The 17,171-nt window shown below is 54.8% G+C and overlaps 2 protein-coding genes across 9 annotated transcripts in view; one reads left to right on the forward strand and one right to left on the reverse strand.

Annotated features, from left to right (window-relative positions):
- The window catches only part of MACROD1 (mono-ADP ribosylhydrolase 1), a 170,396-nt gene that overhangs the window by 45,599 nt on the left and 107,626 nt on the right, over positions 1-17,171 (forward strand). The window lies entirely within an intron of this gene.
- Positions 2,342-17,171, reverse strand: part of FLRT1 (fibronectin leucine rich transmembrane protein 1) — an 85,204-nt gene continuing 70,374 nt past the window's right edge. For all 3 annotated transcript variants that reach the window (XM_054441232.2, XM_063670844.1, XM_054441231.2), the window contains one exon: positions 2,342-6,265. In XM_054441232.2, the coding sequence (XP_054297207.1) occupies positions 4,192-6,216 (2,025 nt within the window). In that variant the 5' untranslated portion in view covers positions 6,217-6,265 and the 3' untranslated portion in view covers positions 2,342-4,191. The remainder of the gene's footprint in view (positions 6,266-17,171) is intronic.

The following is a 17,171-nucleotide window of genomic DNA, read 5'->3' on the forward strand; positions in this document are numbered from 1 at the left end:
AGGGAGAAGAGGCACACGGCAGGTGTGGGCTTTGGGCTTTGGGCTTTGGGAGAGTCAGGTTGGGCCCCTCCTAGCTGCTGCCATCTTCCCAGGTGCTGTCCCCTCCCCTGCCAGCGTCACCCAGAGCCAGGAAGGTGCAATGCCCCTGCTCTTGGCTCCGGACCTGCATCCTGGCCCTGGGTCAGGGAGGCCCCTGGCCGCTGCATGCACCTTGTTAGCGTGGAGCAAGCCCCAGCCTATTTAGAGAAGATGGAGGCTGTGGCGGGAGGCCGTGGGGAGGGGGAAGGAGAAAAGGGAAGAAAAGGAGCTTTTGATGCACATCATGTCTGCAGAATTGAGTATGACTAATTAATAGATTTTATTTTTAGTAATCTCTTAAGCATTCCATACGTTGGGCCCCACGCCTGAGCTGAGCTTACAAGAGGCCTCATTCGCAAAATGCAAATGATTCCCGGCCTGCTGGTGCCTCCTCTCTCTCCTTCCTTGCCTTTTCTTTCCTTTCCTTTTTTTTTTTAGGGGAGATTTAAAGGAAAATTGCCATGTGATAGAAAAGAGATTCCAATCACTACATCTAATTACCACGAAGGGTAAACCACTTAACCAAAGGAGTGTCGTGGGCTTTTTTTATCTTTAACTTTAAACCTGCCTTAAATGCCACAAAACGTACTCATCAGTGCTGAGGCCGCTGAGGTTATTCTGGCTACTTAGAGGCTGTGAGGGTCAGCCCGGCCGCGGACATTCCCTTGGAAATGTCGGCTGTGCACGGGAGCCCGGGAGAATTTAGACAGACCTGGGGTTGGCATCCCAGGCCTTGTGTCCTCATGCATGTCTGAGGCGTAGGGGAGGCTGGGTGTCCTGAAACATCTCCTATCTTGTGGTATGAGACCAGCTGGGAGGAGCTGGGCCAAGAGGGGATGGGGTTTCAGAATGGACCTAGCTTCTGGCCCCTCCCTGGCTGAGGGGCTGTGACACAGCAGATATTTGGGGGCTTCCTCTGGGAAAGCCCAGAAAGGACCCTGGGAAGGTGTCAGGATAGCTAAGGGGCAGAAAAGATGAGACAGTCAGCTCTAGAGCTGGGTCCCAGGGTCCTGACTGGGTGGAGCATCCACATTCATCCACACTTAGAGCCCCAGGGGGTGGGTGATCCCCATGATGAGGCAGGCAGGGTCTGGTAAGAGGGACCGAGTCCCGCCCTCACCCAGTTAGTGCAAGAACCAAGAGCAGAAGACTCGCGTGGCCCTGGGGCCCAAGGAGCTCCTCTGGGGCAGCTGCCAGGGCTCCTGCCTGCCTGGGCCTGCTCTGTGCAATGGCGGGGAGGAAAGCTCATCACCCAGGCCTTGTCTCGGAGGGCGTGGCTGGGCACAGGCTGGCTCCCAGCTCTGCCTGCTCTCTAGCACTAAGTCCCCCGCACTCCTGCCCCAGCCAAGCAGGACCTTCCCAGGCAGCTCTCACAGTCCGGGCCACCTGCTATCCCCAGATGCCTTCCTAGCCACTAAGGGCATGACCTGACCTGTCTAGGGTGGGGAGAGGAGACAGAGGGACCTAGGTGAGGTGGGGACAGTGTGCTGGCAGCACCATGTTGCAGATGGGTGGGACTTGGGGGAAGGCAGTGATCAGAGTGGTGCCCTTCAGGGAGGGGGGTCTCATTTTAGAATCAGCAGAGACCTGGGACTTCTGTTCCCTGTGCCAGCGTGGCACACCTCAGGCACGCTCTCCTCCCAGACATCCCAGGTGGGCCCTTCTGCTCGTCTCGGGGCTGGGGGGCCATGGTCCACTGGGAGGGCCTACTTTTTTTTTTGAGATGGAGTCTCACTGTTTGCCCAGGCTGGAATGCAGTGGCGCAATCTCGGCTCACTGCAGCCTCTGCCTCCCTGGTTCAAGCGATTCTCCTGCCTCAGCCTCCCGAGTAGCTGGGTAACAGGCGCCTGCCACCATGCCTGGCTAATTTTTGTATTTTTAGAGAGACGGGTGTTCACCATGTTGGCCAGGCTGGTCTCAAACTCCTGACCTCATAAAATCCTCCTGCCTCAGCCTCCCAAAGTGCTGGGATTAGAGGCGTGAGCCACCGTGCCCGGCCTGGGGGTGACTTTTATACAGACCTGACATTAAGGCCTCGGGAAATTTCTCTCTTGACCTTATTGTGTGAGAAAATGATTCAGGCAGGAAAAGGAAAAACACGTCTAGTTTCGAGTGAAACGTGACCACACTGCTCGGCTGTTCCCCAGGGCTGGGGAGTGGACCTATTTTGAGGGCTAGCCCCCCACCCCAGGCCGTGCTGGGAGCCTGTGCCCATTTTTCCACTTTCCACGTGGCTGTTGTGTCCGCTCCTTTCAGCCCCATCTCCTCACTGAAGGTGCCGGTCGGGCCTTTTAACGTAACCCCTGCCCCGCTGCTGCTTCTGCCTTTGCTTTTCGCACGGTGGCAGAGGCCGTTTGAAAATAGCACCACCAGGCGCTCCCAGCCCTCTCATCCCCCTGCCCTCGGACCAGCATCTCCTCTTTGACGTTCCTTTTCCTTGGCGCAGAACAAGCGGCACAGTGACAGATGGTGACCCGGGCTCCCCGAGTACTGGGACGCAGGCACGTCGGAACCCCAGGCTCCGCTCTTCCCCCCTGTCCAATTCGCTGTCGTTATTTCATCATCGTTTTAATCTCATGGCTCACCACACTGAACTGTCAGTTGATAAATGAATGATAGCGACATGGATTCCAGAGGGAGGAAATAAAATCTTAACTCTTCTGAGGGCCCCAGTCAGGGCCCTTTCGGAGGCTGGCATTTTTAGAAAGAGATCTGGTCTCTCCCTCTCAAGAAACAGAGTCCCAGGGGTGGGCCCAGCTGAGTTTTCTACGTTCAGGGAGGGACTGCCATCACCCAGGGCTTTTTCGAGAATTTTTATGTCTTTTTCTGGGCTTTGTTTGAGCAGCCATGGAAACCAATAGGTCTAATCAGCTGATATTTAAAAAAAAAAATCCCTGCGCTAATTACCCGTCCTAGGAGGGAACATTCAGCACATGGTAAATGCTCAGAAAGTAGCTATTAAGGTGATTGCACATGGTGGGGGAGGGAGATGAGGACACTGGAATCAAATAAAGCTTTTATCTATATCAGAAAGGAGAGCAGCCCAGCGCTGGCCAAGCTGAGCTAGGATGGGACTGGCAACCCCAGCTGCGACGCCTCCCTAAGCCACATACACACCTCAGCCTTTAGGAACAGCAGTAGCCCCCAGAGACCAAGTCTCCTCCCCCACCTCACTCCCATCCCCAACACATGGTCTACTTACTCAAGGATTTCTAGGAGAAAGCAACACTTTCGCAATGCTATTGTTCAGGAAATGGTGAGAACTGACCCGAGAAGAACGGTAAGGACCGTGCCTGTGGCTCTATCTACCCATCTGTACTTAGAGACACCGCGACAGGGATAGACAGGCAGACAGATGCACTTCCAGGTGGCAGGGAAAGCTACAGCTTCCGCCGGGGCTTCTATGGAGCGTGGTGCATGGAACTGAAGAGGGCTTCAGCCTAGGAAAAAAAAGTTTGTTTGTTTTTTTTAATCGACTACGTGATTGTTCAAAGAATGCAGTGAAAGATGCCATGTTTCTGCAAATCTGCAAGGGAAATGGTATGGAATAAGCCAGGGGAGAGATTTCAGGACCATATCTCCAGGGCAAAAGATCTTTTCTTCCCTCTCTCCTTTGTGAGGAGCCTGAAAACCTTCCATCGCGTCGCCAGCGAGTGGCCAGCGGCGGGAGAGCTGTGGGGGAGCTTTGAGAGCTGGCTGCTTCTCCCTGGCAGTTCCTTTGTGATGGCCCTGAACAGAGCATGAGGTGTCCACAGATGTTATACAGGTAGTATCCTTCCAGTTCAGGGGGAAAAAACAAAACAAAACAAAACCCAACCCAGCCCTTCCTGCGATATTATTTTTAGTCCTTCCCTCCCCAACTGGCATAACTCAGTATAAATTATGTCTTCAACAATGTCGAATTCCCCCTCCTGCCTTCTATTCTTTTAAAAAAAATTGTCACTGTTGTGTTCTACAAAATCGTCAGCCCTCCCCAAACTTTGCTTTCTGTGGGAGAAAGTCACCCGTGGAATTTCTCTTCCTTGCTCTCTCAGATTGCGGCAGGCTGGGCAAAGCCACGTGGCCACGCCAGGGCAGCTGGGGCTGAGGCGGGGCAGCCCGGGTGGGCGGGCATCATGTGTAGGAGTAGTCTATGTCGGGGATGCCGCCGTCCCGGTAGCCCCGCGTGGTGCCGTAGCCGATCGTGTGTGTGGCCTTGCAGAGGCTGCTGCCGTTGGAGGGGAAGATGGTGTGGACCATGTACTCCTCTTTGGCGCGGTATGGGTTGATGGGCAGCATCTGCAGCCCAGGGCTGCGGATTTCCAGGATGGAGTTGTCTTTCTTGGTCCCCGACTCCATATAGTCATCCTTTTTCCTGCTGCCCCGGTTGTAGGCCCTCTCCCGGGTCAGCAGCTCGCCAGCCTGGTGCACGTACCAGCAGATGGCCCCCAGGACCAGGAAGAGGAAGACCAGAGCCACGGCCCCGCCGATGATGCCCGCCAGGGGCAGGCTCGCCATGGGGCCGGCGTTCTGCTCCTGGTTGAGTGTGGTGGTAGGGCCGTAGCTGTCGGCCGTCTCTGCCTTGGCACACACGGGTGTCTCATCAGCTACGTAGGCATTGCCGGTCTCCATGGTGACCATGCAGATGATGTAGGTGGACTTGGGCTCCAGGGCCGTCAGCAGGTACTCTGTCTTGTCCCCCTGCACTAAGGTCTCCGTGATGGAGCCCACAGCCGGGCTGTGGCCCAGGCGCAGCCAACTGAGCCGGAAAGAGGAGGCGGGGAGCGTGGCCTTCCACGTGATGCGGATGGAGTCTGCCGTCAGGGCCTTCACGTGGATGGCCAGGGTCTTGGCGCCATCGCCCGTGGCCATAGGGTAGTCAATGTTGGAGTCAGGGAGGCGCAGCCCCGGCCTTTTGGCCTTGAGGGTAAACAGGGAACCCTGGGGCGTGGTGGCGGAGGCATGGTTGCTGGCCGTGGTCTTGGCGGCTGCGTTGGCCACGCCGCCCTGCGACCCCGTCTCAAAACACTCGTCCATCTCGCTGGTAATGTCCTTGATGGCCATGCCCCGGACCTTCTCAGGGCCCTGGCACATGAGGCCCCGCACGTTGACCACGGCTGCCCGTGCCTTCACCCAGTCCCGCAGCCACATGAGGTTGCAGCCGCAGAACCAGGGGTTGTTCCTGAGCAGCAGCTGGGCCAGGTTCCCCAGGTCATCGAACAGGCCGCGGGGCAGCGTGGTCAGGTTGTTGTTGGACAGGTCCAGCCGCTCCAGCTCACGCATCTTGGCCAGCGTGTTGTAGGGGATGTGGCTGATGGCGTTGTCCTGCAGGTAGAGCTTCTGCAGGTGGGCGCTGGGCAGGTTGAGGGGTGGCGCGGCCAGTGAATTGCGCACCAGTGAGAGCTCCGTGAGGTTCTGTAGGCGGCTGAAGGTGTCGTCGGCGATGCGCTGGTTGGCCAGCAGGTTACCGTCCAGCACCAGGCGCCGCAGGCTGTTGAGGCCCTTGAAGGCATGCAGCGGGATGGTGGAGATGCGGTTGTCATCCAGCCGCAGCTCCTCCAGCGTGTGCGGCAGCCCTGAGGGAATGCTGCTCAGGTGGTTCCGGCTCAGGAAGAGCAGCTTGAGCTGTTTGCTGTCGGCGAAGGCGTCCTCCTCAATGCTGACGGTGGACACGGAGTTGTCATCCAGGTGCAGCTTCTCCAGCAGCGGAATGCGGGCCAGCGAGTCTCTGGCGATGGTGCGCACGTTGTTGTCCTGCAGGTGCAGCTCCCGGAGGGAGCGGGGCAGGTTGATGGGGAACTCATCCAGGTCATTCTCGTATAGGTAGATGACCTGCACGTTGACCTTGGTCTTGAGGTCCTGGGGGATGCCAGCGTTGTTGATCTGGTTGTTCTGCAGGTAGAGAGTGGTGGCGTCATCAGGGATATCTGCGGGGATGGATGTGAGTCCCCGGTCGTTGCAGTAGATGAAGCCGTTGTCGCAGCGGCACACCGAGGGGCAGGTGGTGCTGTCGATGACCTCCGTCAAGAAGGCGATGAGCCCGTAGCAGAGGAACAGCCAGTCCCGCAGGTCCATGGTGGCCGTGGTCATCACGACGGTGGCCGTGACAGTGGCAGCGGGCGTGGTGGTGGCAGTGGCGGTGGGGTGTGCCACCACCATGGTGGATGGCTGGGGGCGTCCGGCCCCACCTGCCCTGGAGCCTGAATACCTGCAAGGAGCACAGGACAGGGGCAGTGAGAGGGAGGCGGCGACAGCGACCCCAGGAGTGAATCGTGCATTCCCTCCCACCTGCCAGCCTGCACCAAGGGGTGGCCGAAGTCCGGTCCTGCAGGGTGAGGTCAAGCTGGAGGAGCGCCCTTTGTGCCAGGTTTATGCCGCAGGTGATTGCTCCTGCCAAGGTCGGACTTTAACAACATCTGGCTAACGTTAAATCATATCGGGAGCCAAGAGGCTGCCCATTAATGAGACGCGTGCTGCCACGGCCCTCCTGGAATGTGATCTGGAGCCTCAGGGAGGTTAATTTAGTGAGAGCCATGCAGCAGGTTTGGTTTCTTCTCTCAAGACTTCACACAAAGCCACTTTATGGCCAACGCTAAAGGTACCAGTCAATATGGATGGGATGGATTTAGGGCGTGTTTTATGGATTCATAGCCGCTGTTTCCCTGGCACTGCACGAGGAGCACGCATTGCTATCTGGCTCGGACCCAGGGTTCGAAAGGAAAGCTTGTTTCTAGGAGCTCAAAAAGGGGGGTGTCGCCAGAGCCTGCGGGGACGAAGCTGTCAGTGCTATCACTGGCGAGGAGTGGAGAGCAGGGAGCTTCATTGTCTGGTGTTAAAACAACATGTCCTGTTGTCACTCGTACATTCTACAGACACAAGAATGAGGTGTCAACAGAATCACTTTCTCATGTATTTACAGAAATCTCTTTTCATCAGAGGTGCCTCCCTGGCCCTGGGTTCCGAGTTGTGTGGGAAATTGTCCCACACCTTGCCCCTTTCTCAAATCATAAACTTTCAGCTATTCAAAAAAAAAAAAAAAAAAAAAAGCGGTCTGTTTTTTTGCATTTAAAGGAATGAGACAAATAAAAGGAGGGAGGCATCGCATCTGCACTCTGAGGGAATTGGCTGCAAGGTGTAATTTTGGATTTCACAAATGGAAAAATTGCAGCATAGATTTTTCTTATATTATTTTACTGTTCATAGTGGTAAAAAATCAATTAAAGAGAAATTATCTTTCAGTCTCAGCGAGGAAGGTGTCTTCATGCAGCCAGCAAAAGTCTGCTGTAAAACACTGGGCTCACGGACGCTTTTCAATGATGGGACATGATGGCCTCTCGGAGCCTGAAGTCCCAGCCTGGGACGGCAGCCCTGGTGTGCAGAGCAGAGCCGGCACCTGCTCACTGAGCCAGCAGGGACCTTACTTTCATGCCATAGGGACTGAACATCTCTGTTTCTCAACCAGGCCAAACTTTTTGTCTTCTCTGTCCTTCTCTATTCCTGAGCTGCTTTTTCTTTCCATCGAGCAAGCTACTGTGGCAGGACCCAGCTCAAATGTTACCTCCTCTGCTAGGTTTTCCTGAGGCCCCAGATAAAGCTTCCCTCTGCTCTGCCCATCCATCTGTCCACCCACCCATCCACCTACCATCCATTCATCCATCTGTCCACCCACCTGTCCATTCATTTGTCCATCCATTCAGGCATGCACCTGTCCATCCGTCCATCCATCATCCATCTGCCTATCCATCCATCCATCCATCCATCCGTCCATCCATCCATGCATCCACCTGTCCATTCATCCATCCTTCCATTCTGGCATGCACCTGTCCATCCATCCATCCATGCATCCATCCATGCATCTATCCATCCATCCATCCATCCATCCATCCATCCATCCATCCATCCATCCATCCATCCATCCATATTTTAATCCATGCATCCACCTGTCCATCCATCCATCCATCCATCCATCCATCCATCCGTCCATCCATCCACCTGTACATTCATCCATCCATCAGTTCATGCATGGACCTGTCCATCCATCCATCCATTCATCCATCCATCCATCTATCCATCTATGTATCAGTCCATGCATCTACCTGTCCATCCATCCATCTATCCACCTGTCCATTCATCCATCCATCCACTCATGCATGCACCTGTCCATCCATCCACTCATGCATGCACCTGTCCATCCATCCATCCATCTGTCCACCATCCTTCCATCATGCATCTACCTGTCCATCCATCCATCCATCCATCCATGCATGTATTAATCCATGCATCCACCTGTCCATCCATCCATCCATCCATCCAACCAACCATCCATCCATCCATCCATGCATCTGCCTGTCCATTCGTCCATCCATCCATTCATGCATGCACCTGTCCATCCATCCATCCTTCCGTCCACCATTCATCCATCATGTATCTACCTGTCCATCCATCCATCCATCATCCACATATCAATCCATGCATCCACCTGTCCATCCATCCATCCATCCATCCATCCATCCATCCATGCACCTAACCATCCATTCATCCATGCCTCCATCTGTCCATTCACTCATCCATCCATCCATCCATCTAACCATACATCTATCCAGGCATCCATGCATCCATCCACCTGTCCATTCATCCATTCAGGCATGCACCAGTCCATGCATCCATCCATGCATCCACCTGTCCATCCATCCATCCATCCATCATCCATCCATGCATCAACCCATGCATCCATCCGTCCATCCATCCATCCATTCATGCATCCACCTGTCCATTCATCTGTCCAATTATCCATCCATCCAGTTATCCATCCATCCATCCATCCATCCATCTGTGCATCAATCCATGCATCCACCTGTCCATCCATCCATCCATCCATCTATCCTTCCATCCATGTATCAATCCATGCATCCATCTGTCCATCCATCCATCCATCTATCCATCCATCCATCCATCCATGCGTCCACCTGTCCATCCATCCATCCATTCATGCACGCATCCGTCCATCCATCCACCCATCATGCATTTACCTGTCCGTCCATCCATCTACCCATCATCCATGTACCAATCCATGCATCCATCTGTCCATCCATCCATCCAACTAACCATCCATCCATCCATGCATCCGTGCATCCACCTGTCCGCCCATCCATCCACCCATCCATCCATCCATCCATCCATCCATCCATCCATCCATCCATCCATCCATCCACCCACCTTCCTAACCATCCATCCATCCATGCATCCATGCATCCATCTGTCCATTCATCCATCCATCCATTCAGGCATGCACCTGTCCATGCATCCATCCATGCATCCATCCATGCATCCACCTGTCCATCCATCCATCCATCCATGCATCCACCCATGCATCCACCTGTCCATCCATCCATCCTTGCATCCACCTGTCCATTCATCCATCCAATTATCCATCCATCCATCCATCCATATATGCATCAATCCATGCATCCACCTGTCCATCCATCCATCCATGCATCAGCCTGTCCATTCACGCATGCACCTGTCCATCCATCCATCCATCCATCCATCCAGCATGCATCCAACAGAGCTTTATTGAGCATCTACTGTATTCCAGGCCCTGTTGTAGCCACTTGGGATTCCATTCTGACGGGATGGATGGTAGTTCACATTATAATAAAGACTTTGCTGAGAACTTTCCTAATATTTAAGTCATTTAACCCTCCCAGCAAACATGAGGTCAATGCCCTTAATCCCATTTAACAGATGAGAAAACTGAAGCTCAGAGATGTTAACTTACTCAAGACTACTTGAGAACCAGGTAGGAGGAACCCAGGCCATCTGGGGAGGAGGCCAGAATCTTGGCAATCTTGAGGCTTGCAGCACTCTGTGGGTTGCAGGTCACACCATTTGGTGACTGGTGTTTTCATGTCACCAAACTGTAAGGGCAGGGACTGTGGCCAAGCATAGCTTTGCATCGGTGACCACCTGACGACAGAATGGGCCCTGCCGTGGTGAATGTCTCTGCCACTCACCCTGCACACTCAAACGCTCCCTTTGCACTTACAGGGTCTCTGCCCAGGCAGCCACCACAGTCATCAAGGTGGCTGCCAAGGCCCTATGCAATCCTATGTGGCACCCCCGTTGGCCTTGTCCACTCCATTCCCCTCTCACTGCAGCAGCCAGGCACCCCCCGGTATCCCCAGGGCCCTTGCACGTGCTGTGCTCTCTGCCTGGACAGTTCATCCCCAGATCCATGCCTGCATCTCCTTCCAGTGAGGCCTTTCCTGGGCACCCTATCGAGAATTGTAACTCCCAGATACTCCTCTCAGTTCCTTGCTTGCCTATAGTATTTACCACCAACTAACACACTATGTGTTTTATCTTTTTTGTTTTGTTTTGTCTTGTTTTGTTTTTTGAGATGGAGTCTTGCTCTGTCACCAGGTGGGAGTGCAGTGGAGCGATCTTCGGTCACTACAACCTCCACCTCCCGGGTTCAAGCGATCCTCCTGCTTCAGCCTCCTGAGTAGCTGGGACTACAGGTGCGCACCACCATGCCCAGCTAATTTTTTGTATTTTTAGTAGAGACGGGGGTCTCACTATGTTGGCCAGCATGGTCTTGATCTCTTGACCTTGTGATCCACCTCCCTGGGCCTCTCAAAGTACTGGGATTACAGGTGTGAGCCACCGCGCCTGGCCCTTTTTTGTTTTTATGGTCTGTCTCCCCACTAGAAGGTACGCTCTACAAGGGCAGGGATTTGTGCCTCTTATTCATGGTGTTTCCCACGTGGCAGATACTCACTAAAGATTTCAAAGGAGAAACTGTGATGGACTCGTTCTGTAGATGAGGGAAGGGAGACACAGAGACCTGCCTATGGTCCCCTGGCAGGAGGAGGTGGGGTCTGGATTCCACCCCAGGGCTGTGTGGCTGCAGGACCCCAGTGCTTGACTCCACACTGCTGAGGGCTGTGAGTCCCTGGCCAGCCCAGACACAGTCCTGCAGCCCAGGCTGAGCATTCTCAGGCCTTCATGGAGATGCCCACTCTCCCATGAGCCTCCTGCTTCCTTTGCCCAGGGCCATCCCAGGCTGCCCTGGCCCTTATCTGACCACCTCACCTTTCATTACATCGGGGACTGGGAAGGACACTGGCCCAGATCGTGGGAGAGGACGGGCTTGAAGGCCAGGACAGCATGCAGAGCTAGACACATCAACCTCCAGAGGATCAGGAAAAGCCTAGGTGGTGGGGTGACCTCTCTGGCCAGACCTCACCTACCTCCCTTCACAGGCAAGGGTGCAGAGGTTGCCGCCGACACACAGGTCCACAGCCCTCATTTCACAGCCCAGCAGCCTGAGACTCAGAGACATGAGGAGCCCAGCCAAGGTCACAGCCAGCCCAGATTTCCCACTGCACGTCTGTCCCTTCTGCACCGAGCCAGGCCCATGAAGGTTATGGAGCCGGAGGTCCTGCCTCAAGCCACTTATGAGCAGGCAGGTAGCACAGGGCAATGCTAGAGACAGAAAGACACAGGCCACCTCACAGGTCACTTTGCCTCAGTCTCCAGGGTCAAGTCTGAGTCTAGGAGCACCTCTGCCAGGGGATGCTCAGCATCTGGCTGGAGGATTACCCTCCACCTGGTCTGTTGGCTGCTGAGTCCTGGCACAAGGGATACAGGTGGCCTTTGTACTCAGCTGTTCCTGAGCAGTGCCCTAAGTAGGGGGCAGACTTGTTAAGGCCAAAGCCAAGGCAAGCCACCTCATTCCCTGGCGTGGCCATCTGTTCCCAGCACCCGCTCAGCTCATGGCCACAGTCCTCAGCCTCCAGAGGCCTCAGCATCATAATAGAGTCTAAATTGCACCTTTCAGAGATGCTTGATGGATAACCAAGAAGCATTTGGGAGGCAGGTACCCAAGGCCTTTCCGCTCCACTGTCTGTGGGCCTCATCCATCTTGGCCAGAGGCTCCCCTGCCGCCCCCCTCCCCAAGGCCAGCCCAAGGCTGAGCCCTCTGGCTCCAGGAAAGTAGGGCGGGACCTGGGGGTGGGGAGGAAGATAGCACGCCTCACCAGAGGAGTCTTTAATTGCCTGGGTGCCTGGTTGCCTTTTTATTCCCTTGTTGTGTGTTTCATAGTTTATGCGGCCATCAAATTAAACCTGGTAAGTCGCCCATCTTTTATGGGATCGCTTGTCACCCTTGCGTGGATCCCTCAGACTTCGGCGTGGTGTGAGTTACGACCTGCCAGCTCCATGACTGACAGCTGGATCCTTGGCGGGCCACGGGGGTAGGGCAAGGGAGCGGTGGGATGGCTCAGGCTGTGGGTGTCCAGGACTCCCCCGCTTAGCTGGGGGCCCTGGGGCATTATTCTTGGCATTATTCTTGGCTCTATCAGTCGTTGGCCCCTGCCAACCTCCAGGACAGAGAGGCCTGGGTTCAAGTCCTGCCTCTGCCGCTTTCAGGTCATGATTTCTTTCTTTCTTTTTTTTTTCTGAGACAGAGTCTCACTCTGTCACCCAGTCTGGAATGCAGTGGCTCAATCACGGCTCACTGCAGCCTCCACCTCCCCATGCTCAGGTGATCCTCCCACCTCAGCCTCCTGCGGAGCTGGGACCACAGGCCTACACCACCACACCCGGCTAATTTTTGTATTTTTTGCAGAGATGGGGTTTTGCTATGTTGCCCAGGCTGGTCTTGAACTCCTAGGCTCAAGCAATCCACCCACTTCAGCATCCCAAAGTGCTGAGATTATAGGTGTGAGCCACCATGTCGGGCCTCAAGCTGTGTTATTTTGAGCAAGCTGTTTGCCCTCTCTGAGCTTTGATTTCCTCATCTATAAATGTGGTCATAATAGGGGCCCTTACATGGGAACTTACAATTCAGGATTCACTGACATTATATGTGCAGAGTACCCCCTCCTGAGTGCGATCTGGATGCCCCCGACACATCCAGTTTAAAAGCTGCTCCGAGTCTCTGCCTCCCCAGACACACAGCCTAGCTTCTGCAGTAGCTGCCCGTCTCTGTCCTCCGCGCTCCAGTGGCCCATTCTCTACTCCCCGACTCCTGCTGTGCCTTCAGGACAGGCTGACCACTTATCAGGCCCTGTGAAGCTGAGATGTTGCCCCCTGCCCACCTCAAGCTGTGTGGGTGCAACCCTGCCCCTCCCCCAAGCCATGCTGGCAGCCTTGACCCTATGTCTGGGCAGCACAGAGCTGGTGGATGGGGCCATCAACCATCCCCTCCTGTGGGGCCGTGCCAGCCTCCCATGGGAGGCCCTCCAGGCTAGGGGCAGGGTGGAGGGGTTGGGGGAGATAAGAGGGTTTTAAAAGGGCCTTCGTCACCAGGTCATCCAGTGGCCAGAAATAGTTCCCTACCTCCTCCATGCCACACTCACTCCCACCCCTGAGAAGTCCTGAGGCTTCTGTCCCTCCCCTTTCCATCCCCTCTGCAGCCCTCCCCAGAAGCTGCGCTCAGGGTGCATTAGACCCTTTGTGGAGCTGCTGCCCAGTGCCACGAGTCGGGAGAGGCCGGCGGCCTCCCGGGTTTCCCAGGTTTTGGGGAGCAGTAGGGAAGCTGAGTGTGGACGTCTGCACCCAGCTGCAAAGCGTTTATAAGCCAGTGACACCAAGTTTCTTCCCCACCCCTCGTGGTGGCTTATGGCCCACTGTCTGCTGCTCAGCCTTTGCTGGGGACCCTGCTGCTGGCTTCTGGCCCTCATGGAACCTGGGGATGCTATTTTCTATTCACAGGCATGTCCCAGGAGCTTCCGGAAGCCAGCAAGGAAACAGCCCCCCATCCCTATCTGGCCTCGCTCCCACGTCTCCTCTTTCACCTGCCCCATCCCCGGGATGGGGGCATCTCAGGCAGGGCCAGGCGGGGAGAGGAAGTGTCCTGCATGTAAACTCTGTATGTAGGAAAGACAAGCACATGCTCACATGCATGGATGCTGGTCACGTCTCCCTCACCCCCACTGGCCCCTCAGCTTCCTTCCTGCCTACCTGCCTGCTGCTGTCCTTAGGAATCTGGCTGCCCGTGTGGCCTGGCACTGGTGTGTGGCCTGGCACTGGTGTGTGGCCTGGCACTGGTGTGTGGTTGCTGCAGACCCTGGGGTCCTTTGGCTTTTCCCCCACTTCCCAGCCCCCAGGTGGGGTCCCCTGCAGGTGTCTTTCCCCTGCCAGTCCCTCCCTTCATCAATAATTCATGTGTCTCCCCTAAACCTTGTCGGGCCTTCAAGTCCTCACTGAGAATGCTGTGCAGGCAGACTGTGGGCAGAAGCAGTTTCTCAGCCCCAGAGCGGGAAAGGCCAGTGGGACCCCAGTCCCACCTCCCACTAGACAGGAAGCCCTACCAAGGCACAATCATCTCCAGCTCTGTGATGGGGCTTCAGCAAACCTTTGTTAAATTAATGAGAGACCCCACCTTCCTGGGGCCTCAACTGCAAACAAGACAGAGGGAAGGGGGCCAGGAGGTAGACAGGGCAGGCCGCTGCCTCCTGGTGCTCAGGGAGACCCAGGGAGAACTCCCCTCCTTCTCGCCGGGAAGCCCCTTTCCTGTGAAGGCAAGTAGCCCAGTGGTCTGCCTGGCTCAACCAAGCTGCTCAGCCTACTGTGGGGTGGCCTTGGGTCTCAAGTCTTTTTTTTTTTTGAGACAGAGTTTTGCTCTTGTTGCCCAGGCTGGAGTGCAATGGTACGATCTTGGCTCACCGCAACCTCCGCCTCCTGGGTTCAGGCGATTCTTCTGCCTCAGCCTTCCGCGTAGCTGGGATTACAGGCATGCACCACCACGCCCGGCTAATTTTGTATTTTTAGTAGAGACGGGGTTTCTCCATGTTGGTCAGGCTGGTCACTAACTCCCGACCTCAGGTGTTCTGCCAGCCTCGGCCTCCCAAAGTGCTGGGATTACAGGGGTCTCAAGTCTTTATCTGCAAAATGTGACCATAAACAATCTACTTTCCTGGGCTCTTGTGAAGATAAAATAAGGTTATTTTCAATGTTTAGCAGAGTCGTATTCAGAATGAGAGAACTATTACCATTACTAGCAATGACCGTGCTTCCCCGAGCCCCAGACATGAACTGCAGGAAAGGAGGGGAGCCTTAAGTCGTGTGAGTGGGGCTTTTCCAAGCCCTAGTTCAGGCAGATGCCCCAGGGACTGCAGGCCCACCAGAGGCATCTCCTAAGGGCAGGGGCTAGATGCCGTGACCCTCAAGGACCTTCTAACCCCAGCTCCTGCCAGGGCAGGGTGCCAGCCAGCCACACCCATCACCCTAAACAGCTTTACTCCTGGATCCCATCCACTGGTATCATTTAGAGCTTGTGATGCATGGGGGCTGGGGCGGGGATTCTTTTAAAACCTAAAGTTAATTATTTTTCTAATTTCATGCTGCATGAATTATGCATCAGCTGTTATCACTGGCGGTAATTGCAGACAGGTATGCAAATCCACCATAAATGCACCTCACCACATAGGCCGGCTGGGCAGCACTGGTGCCAGGTGGCGGGATGTCCTGAACTTCAGAGAATGTAAATCGCTTTTAAAAAAAGAAGACTTTAGAATTGTGTCTTAGGAGGTTAATTATATTGATAACAGTGTTCGATATTAAACCATTCAAGGCCAGGAGGGGGTGGGGGGATGAAAGGAGACACGTGTAATTTTGTTCCTTTCTCTCTCGGCATTATTTAATAAGATGCTCCTACACCTGATATTTCTGTCTGTCTGTGTCCATTTTTAGTAAAGCTGCCTAAACTGAGACTTAATTCCTTTAGGGAAGGGAAAAAGAAAGCCCAGTGGGCTGGGTGAGGTGGCTCATTGTAATCCCAGCACTTTGGGAGGCTGAGGCGGGTGGATCACCTGAGGTCAGGAGTTCAAAACCAGCCTGGTCAACATGGAGAAACCCTGTCTCTACTAAAAATACAAAAATTAGCTGGGCGTGGTGGTGCATGCCTGTAATCCCAGCTACTTGGGAGGCTGAGGCAGGAGATTCACTTGAACCTGGGAGGTGGAGGTTGCAGTGAGCCGAGATCGTGCCACTGCACTCCAGCCTGAGTGACAGAGTAAGAGCCTATCTCAAAAATAAATAAATAAATAAAAAATAAAAGAAAGCCCAGTGGAATTTCAGAGGGAAGGAGAGGGGCTAAAGGTCTTTATCTTGGGGGATGAGGAAAAGGAAGAGAGGCAGCACCAGCAGGGCTGGGGACAGTCCCCCAGAACAGGACTGAGGCTGCGGGCTCTGCTCTGCTTCCCTCCTCTGCCTCCTTTAGGATCCTGGCCCACAGCAGAGAGCCTGGAGAGGAGCGGTGTGACCAGTAAAGGCTGGTGATGGGCAACACTCACTGATCCTAGATGAGAGGCTTGGCACTGGGCTCCGAGGGCAGGGCCTCTCAGGGGCTGAGAACAACCCTGACAAGGCGGGAGGCAGGCCCTGCTCCCAGTGGGACCCTCCCTATTTATTTATCATGAGTTTATGGATTGTCTCCTCCCCCTAGAATGTAAACTCCTACAGTTAGGACATGGTCTGCCTTGTGCCTGGCATGGAGCCTGGCACAGAAAGTGCTCAGTAAACATCTGATGAATGAATGAACAGGGCCACCAAAAGGGAGGCCCCTGAACCTAGACCCAGGGCCAGTTGGTGGTAGAGAAGAGGGAGGCTGGCCTTCCTACAGCCCACCCCAGGACGTCATGATGACCCAGGGTGCCCTCACCACAGCAGCCCAAAGAGGCAAAGGGAAAGGTCTGGATTGTGCAGCAGATGGCAGAGGGGTAGCCACAAACCCAGGCCTCAGACTCGATGTCTGGAGCTCTCCCCTTCCCAGGTCTCCTACCGCCTGTCTCAGCTGCCCAGCGGGACCTCTCTGGCCCCAAAGGGAGACTCTTGGCCGTCCCTACTCACCCTCACTGATATGGATGCTGGCCTGGCACTGCCCAACTGCCTGTCTGTCTCCAACTATCAGAGGTGATCCTCACTTTCCTACAGAGGGCCTTTTCCCCTCCCGCCCACCCCACAGATACACACACGGATGGAACCCACCACTCAGGACCCTGGAATCATGAGATAAAGGACCTCAGCGATTGTCTGCTTTTTGCAGATGAGGAAAATCTGAGGCCCTGCATGGATGAGACAGGCTCAGGGTGGAGACAGAGCCCTCC

This window comes from Pongo pygmaeus, chromosome 9 (genome assembly GCF_028885625.2).
Source record: "Pongo pygmaeus isolate AG05252 chromosome 9, NHGRI_mPonPyg2-v2.0_pri, whole genome shotgun sequence".
Lineage (NCBI taxonomy): Eukaryota > Metazoa > Chordata > Mammalia > Primates > Hominidae > Pongo > Pongo pygmaeus.